Genomic DNA, 7,500 nt, shown 5'->3' on the forward strand with positions numbered 1-7,500 from the left:
CTGCTCACCATGTTAGAGGTATGAATTCAACATTCTCTTCTATGTTCCTCCCTGGATTACGTATTTGCAGCCCTGAATTTATTGGTGATGAGATACGTAAGATTTATGAAATTGTAAAGCAGTTAAAATATCCAATACACTTTATGGATAATTGTTTGAAACATGCGAAAAGGATACTTTATAATACTGAAAGAAAATTTAATAACACAAACCTGTTGATACTTTCATACAATGAAAATATGGTAGAGATTCCCAATATCTTAAAAGACTTTAATGTTAATGTCGTCTTTAGAAATAACACCAATGTTATAGATCTACTGATAAAAAACTCCCTAAATGATTTTAAAAGATGTGTTTATAAAATACCATGTTTTAATTGTAATAGATATTATGTTGGACAAACAAGCAAAGATCAAGAAGTAAGAATAAAACAGCATAAGCATAGCATTAAGACAAGCCAATATTCTAATGACCTTCTTAATTATGTAAGGGATTTTGACCATCCGATCGATTGGGAAAATGCAGCAAAAATTTTACCACCTAAAAACATAATAGATTTTTTTTTTTAATCCTCCTCAATAACAATTTAGGTCTATACAAATTTGACCCATTTATTGTTAAGACTATATACGATAATTACTGTAAGGAATGAGGTCACCCACCTCTACCCTTCAAGACTTGACCTGACCAGAAATAATTAGCTGAAGTGGTAACCCTTTCCATGTGTCAAACCTCTCTTGTGTGTATATATTTCCCATCTTACTCTGTACTCGTTGCTGTCGGGGAAACGCTGCCCACGTAATGCGTCCTTCAGAGGTCCGAACAAATGGAAGTCTGACGGTGCCAGTTCGGGACTATACGGTGGGTGAGACAGCACTGTCCAGCCGAACTTTGTCACACATTCCGTGGTCTTTGTCGTGTTGCAAACGGAATGTTTTCCTTTTCTCTGGCCCACATCCAACTCTACACGCGTTTCATTCACCGTTATCCACCGATCAGCGCGGATGAGTTGATCGAGGCGCACTTTGTTTTCCGGGGTGGTGGCTGTATATGGGCGTCCGGAGCGCACTTTGTCACTCACATCTCTGTCGCCACTCTGAAATCAACGAACCCATCTCCTAACTGTGCTGACATCAACTGCATCGACTTTGTAAACGTTCACCAGGCGCCGGTGAATGTTGATTACTTCAATTTTTTCTGCATGGAGGAATTCAATGACGCATCTCTGCTTCTGACGCTCGTCCATGATAGGGATTGCTTTCTTAGAGTATCAAACCATTAATATCTGCAACAGAGGGATGAAAAATTCAGGTCATGAGTGCATAGGTTCAGTCATCACAACAATACAATTTGGAATCCCCTCGGATCCCTTCGGGAGGAAAAAAAAAAAAAAAATTAGGCATTACTTTTGGAACGATCCTCGTGTATATATATATATATATATATATATATATATATATATATATATATATATATGTATATATATACATATATATATGTATATACATATATATGTGTATATATATATATACATATATATATTTATTAGAAGCTCTATCTTTAACATTTACTATATATATATACATATATATACATATGTATATGTATATATATATGTATATATGAATGTTATATATATTATATATATATATATACATATATATATATATATATATATATATATATATATATATATATATGAGTGGAAGGGTGGTGAGTTAAATACAGAGAACAGTTGGAGTTTTATTCACTGACGTTTCGTCCTTACCAGGACATTCTCAAAGTACATACAGTTTCAGAAAATTAACAGCTTATATATAATCCATCCTTGCCGTGTTCCCCTCCCTCTATACTCTCATTCGTCCTCTACCCTTTTCATGTGACTCCGACCATGTCACTTCTCCCTCCGTTCTTAATTGTCCTTTTTACCTCCTTGATAATGAGAGTACCTACCGCTCCTGCTAATTTTATAAACCCTTCCCTATGGTTGATGCAGGGGTGAGAAGTAATTTAGGCTGCCTCCACTATTTTTCTTTTCTTTTTTTCTAGACCTTTGTGGAGCATCTCTATCTTGTTCCAATCTGGAAGATGACCACATTGGTCTAAATGAACTACTAGCGAGTTGGAGGTTCTGTTAGCTCTGACGTCATTTTTGTGCTCATATGTCCGTAGCTCCACTGATCTTCCCGTCTCTCCATAATATCCTAACGGACAACCACCACATGGTATATTGTAAATCGCGCCCTTCTCTATATCCTTTTCCGATTCATTTCTATTCTTGACAACTTCTCCTAATTTTGTACCCGTGGAGAAAGCAACGCTCACACCCGCTTTTGTGAGAATATGTCCCAACTCTTCCGCATACTTCGAGTTGGGGACGGACAAAAACCCCGCCCTGCCTTATCCGGACCAGTCGTCCTTCTTCCTTCTTATTATTACCGTTTGCGCAGCCAAGCACCTGGCGAAGAAGAACGCGAAGAAGAAGAACGCGAAAAAGAACGCGAAGAAGAACGCGAAGAAGAATGCGAAGAAGAACGCGAAGAAGAACGCGAAGAAAAACGCGAAGAAGAACGCGAGAAAGAAGAAGAAGAAGAAGAAGAAGAAGAAGAAGAAGAAGAAGAAGAAGAAGAAGAAGAAGAAGAAGAAGAAGAAGAAGAAGAAGAAGAAGAAGAAGAAGAAGAAGAAGAAGAAGAAGAAGAAGAAGGAGAAGAAGAAGAAGAAGGAGAAGAAGAAGAAGAAGAAGAAGAAGAAGAAGAAGAAGAAAGAAGAAGAAGAAGAAGAACGCGAAGAAGAAGGCGAAGAAGAACGCGAAGAAGAAGAAGAAGAAGAAGTAGAAGAGGAAGAAGAAGAAGAAGAAGAAGAAGAAGAAGAAGAAGAAGAAGAAGAAGAAGAAGAAGAAGAAGAAGAAGAAGAAGAAGAAGAAGAAGAAGAAGAAGAAGAAGAAGAAAAAGAAGAAAAAGAAGAAAAACGCGAAGAAGAAGAAGAAGAAGAAGAAGATGAGAAGAAAAGAAGAAGAAGAAGAACGCGAAGAAGAAGAAGAAAGCGAAGAAGAAGAAGAAGAAGAAGAACGCAAAGAAGAAGAAGAAGAAGAAGAAGAAGAAGAAGAAGAAGAAGAAGAAGAAGAAGAAGAAGAAGAAGAAGAAGAATACCACCTGACCCCGACTTACCCAGCGTTTTTTAGAAGAATACTTTTATTCAGACTTATATAAATATATATACATATATATATATATATATATATATATATATATATATATATATATATATATATATATATACAAGCACCCGGACCTGGCTTCGCCAGGTGTGCTTGGCCTACGGCGTGCGCCCTACCCTACGGGCAGTTTTAATGTACCAAAATGGGAAAATAAAAGAGTAACAATAAATTCCATAATCTTATTTAGACCCACTACGATTTTGTACATGAAAAATACATTAAACACATAAGTGGAAATTCAAATCTTCCTTCTCTTTCTTGGAGGGGTCTCTTCTTCATCTTCTTCACTGCTACTATAAATCTTCATTATTGCCTGCATTATTTCCTCTCTGAATTTTGACATTGACTGTAAGGTGTTATCTAATTTTGCTGATATCTCATCAACCTTGTTCTTGAGGTCTCCTTGTTCTTCTAGCATGTTTGACATTTCATTCTTTACCTCTCCTATTTGCTCTGTGTTCTCATATAGCATTTCTTCTATGTCTTCAACGTTTTCTAACTTTTCTTCGATGTCCCTCAGTGAAAGGTCTTTAGAATAATCCATTGTGTAAATTTCTTCGGGCATAATCATGGCTACGGCTTCTTCTTCTGTCTTACTGAAAATTGATCTTGGAATGCACACGATGGATTGATCAGGTTCTTCTTCCCCTATTTGCTGATCCTCATCAAAGGTATTGTTGAAAGTTAATGCTTGTGGCTTGATATAAGAAGGTTTACCTTCATCTGAGTCAATGAAAAGCTCTTCGTAAACACAGTTTCTTGCAGTTTTAGGTTCGTAAGAATCCCCTAACTTCTCATACCCAGTAAATACGAAGAGTGAATCGTAGCTGGTTATCCTAGAGCAGGCAACGTACAACTGACCGTGAGCGAAGCACTGCGCTCCATCTAATAGTAATCCACACCTCTCAAAGGTCTGTCCTTAGTATTTATCTATAGTCATTGCGTAACACAGTTTCACCGGAAATTTATGTCTCTTGAAGTTAACTGGAGTATCTGATGCTTCTAGTGTTACTCTAGGCAGAATTACTTGTACATCCTTATAAGCCCCTATTAATATCTTCCCCACTATAACGTTCTTCTTTAGGTTCGTGATCATTACCCTAATTCCATTGCAGATTTTAGGTGGACAAATATTCCTCATAACCATTACCACTGCTCCTACTTTTAACTTTAACTCATGTAAGGGTATGGAGGGACTATTCATAGAATTGAATACTGATGTGTGTATTTCCATTCCTTCTCCATCGTGAGATGCTGTATCTTGGCTCCTATAGAGTACTTCCTTCTCTTTTAATTTTTCATACACGAAATTATTAATTGAATCCACATCGTCATTTGTTGGGGATATAATTGCTCTCTTTTCGAAGTAAGAAACGTTCAAGAAATTGTCTTTAAACCCTTCATAGACCTTATCAACTAAGACTAATCTACTGTTAACTCTTACTTCAAACCCTTCATTGATATTACATTCACTATAGTTTCCTATTCCAACGTCAAGTAGATCCTTTGCAAACTTTATATTTTCTTCATCGCTGTTTTTCAGTCTTACATTTTTTGTCAACTCAACTTTAGACAGCAGTTTAGTTCATAATTTTCCCCCCAGCCCTAACAACGGGTAATATCTGTCTAAAGTCTCCAGCACAAACAAAGGTAATTCCACCCATAAATACATCATCTAACTTCGTTAGATCTCTTAACGTTATATCTAGAGCAGCTATAGTGTTTTTATTTACCATTACAGCTTCGTCCCAAACTATTAATGATGTCATTAACAGTAAACGTGCTAGCTCAGAATTGTGTTTAATGCTACATGTTTTAACCTCATTGTGTTCCATTAGAGGTATCTTAAACATGTTATGTGCTGTTCTTCCACCATGTAGGACAGTAGCTGCTATTCCTGATGAAGCAACGGCTAAGGCTATCTGGCCTCTTGAACGAACTGTATCCAGAAGAAGATTAAGTAAGAAGGACTTTCCTGTACCCCCTGGTGCATTAATGAAGAAAGCTTTCTGGGCACGTTTATTTCCATTATCTACACTCTTTAATATTTTCTCATAGCATATTTTTTGTTCTCTGTTTAACATAGGTTTTGATTCCTCTACATCTTCGTATAGTTGTTTTGTGTTGTAAGCTCTTTCTCTCCTTATAATATTAGTTGTTTTAACTCCGTCTCTTGAAGAGGGTAATCCATATTGCACTATATTTCCTTCCCCACAATTGTAAACTTGTTCTTGGATATTGTCGAGGGCATCGAGGTAGATCTCATCGTTATAGTCTTTCTCTCCAATTTTAAACAGAAAATCACTTGAGAATAAATCCTTTGTTTCTTCCCATATCGGTTTTTGGTCTTCTAAATCTGAGAACACTAACATACTCGCATAGGTTGTTCTTAGCTGTCTGCGGTCATTAGTGTGATTTATTATTTCTAGTGTTGTTTTCTTCCACGTATCTTCATCTTTTAGGAGGCCCATAGCTTTCACTGCTTCTCTATTTGTCTCATATAATACCCCTTCAACAGTTCTTAAGTCCTCATAAGATTTTAGACCCTTTGTATGGGTTAGTAACATCCTCATATTGAACAGTTCAACTGTTTTATTATTGACAGCCCTTATTCTCCCTAGAGCACATGTACTTCCTTTTCTCTCATCCCACTTACACGTAGTTTTGTTGTACACAAAATAATTAGGGATTTCATGATAGCTTAATGAGGCTGCAAATTCGTTATGTTGACATAACTTGAAAAATGCTGTTAACTGAGTATCTTTAGATGCCTTCTTGACTATGGCCTCTTGGGAGGTTGAAGCTTCAACGAAAACATAATTTTCTCCCTCTAAATGCAAATCTAAATTGCAAACTGCTGGGTAACTACTGTGAATGTTGAATTGGAATATTTTCCATGTTGCCTCATTAGCATTAACGAATCTTGCATCTTTAAAAATTTTGATCTCGTTAACGGGCTCATTATCTTCTGTCTTAGTGAAAAGTATACGGTCACTTCCTTTGTTAACGTACTTTGTTATGTAAGCTATGGCTTTAATAGAGTTAGATCATTCAACATTGATATGAGCATTGTACTTAAGACAAAGATAAGGACTATGGGGAACAACCCATGAATTATCCACCACCACTGTTTTATCTTTTCCAATCTTCTTAACGAAAGAAAAGCCTCCTTCTCCAACGGCCCTTCTCCCATACAAAGGAAACCCGTTATTACCAAAGTGTAGTGTTGATCTACATTGCTTAGGGAAGGCCTTTTGACACTTGCTTATAATATTATTTCTTCCATAACAGCATATTTGAGATTCATCAAAACCAACACATGGCCCATGGATCATATTAGTAGTAACAATATCGTACAATTGTGGGTTCTTAGTTTTATCTGGTATCTCAGCTGAGATAATATTGGCAACATTTTTTTCAGTAACTTTATACCTCATCCACAACAGTATATGGACATGGGGTAAGCCTCTCTTCTGCCACTCTATGCTGTATAAATGAGCTTTTACTTCCACGAAAATGTGATCCTTTGTTAATTCTTTCATTAGGTTGTCTACCTTAAGCTTAAATATACGACTCACTAAATCTGGCCTATCACAGGGGTTTGAGGATGCAACCCCAGGGCCTGTTAATCTTATAGCTTTAGTTAGTTCTTCCCATTTTGGGTTCATAGTAAAGGTGATGAAAAAATCCGGGGAGCCATAATTAGAAACAAAGGTTAATGCATCTTGTTGTCTTTCTATCATGTATCTCGGGCCTCCAATGTAAGTTCTTGGTAATAAAATACGTTGCCCTCTACCCTCTAATGGATTATCCCCCTTTAAGATATCAGATCTCTCTTTCCTTATCTCATGTTGATTTCTTTCGAAATAGTGTAACCTATTGGATTCGATTTTAACGTAACTGTCAACCACGAATCTCTGAAACAAAGTACGGCATTTGGAAAGGAAAAGACATGAACCATCTCTCTCCATTAACAGGGAAGAATAATATGCTGAAGGACTTAAGTTAGTGTACTTTCCACTTCCAATTTTTTTCTGCTTCTGAAGGACATGAGTGAACCCCATATCTCCGTTAGGTATTAGTATAGGGTACTGGAAAATATCATAGTATAAACTATTGTGGTATACGTACTGTAAATTGTACTTGGAGCCTTTCTTAGGGCTTGAAATTGTTATCTGTAAAGGGTCAGTAGAGGAATCAAGATCTACTATGGCTCCAACTGTAACAGCTGCGGTTGGAAGGTGATAAACTCCTTTATGTTCTTTGGTTGCAGCATCTCCTAC

At 36.8% G+C, this 7,500-nt stretch overlaps 1 protein-coding gene across 1 annotated transcript in view; it reads right to left on the bottom strand.

The window, feature by feature from the left end:
* LOC143039331 (uncharacterized) overlaps positions 1-7,500 on the bottom strand; it is a 35,436-nt gene that overhangs the window by 27,405 nt on the left and 531 nt on the right. Inside the window, exons 1-5 of the mRNA XM_076209209.1 lie at positions 6,432-7,500; positions 4,898-6,248; positions 4,245-4,749; positions 3,935-4,130; positions 3,531-3,745 (exon numbers count right to left, since the gene is read on the bottom strand). The exon at positions 6,432-7,500 is cut by the window's right edge and continues 531 nt beyond it. Of these exons, the coding sequence (XP_076065324.1) occupies positions 3,531-3,745; positions 3,935-4,130; positions 4,245-4,749; positions 4,898-6,248; positions 6,432-7,500 (3,336 nt within the window). The remainder of the gene's footprint in view (positions 1-3,530; positions 3,746-3,934; positions 4,131-4,244; positions 4,750-4,897; positions 6,249-6,431) is intronic.

The sequence above is a fragment of the Oratosquilla oratoria genome, chromosome 26 (assembly GCF_046742065.1).
Source record: "Oratosquilla oratoria isolate Oo_2021 chromosome 26, ASM4674206v1, whole genome shotgun sequence".
NCBI lineage: Eukaryota > Metazoa > Arthropoda > Malacostraca > Stomatopoda > Squillidae > Oratosquilla > Oratosquilla oratoria.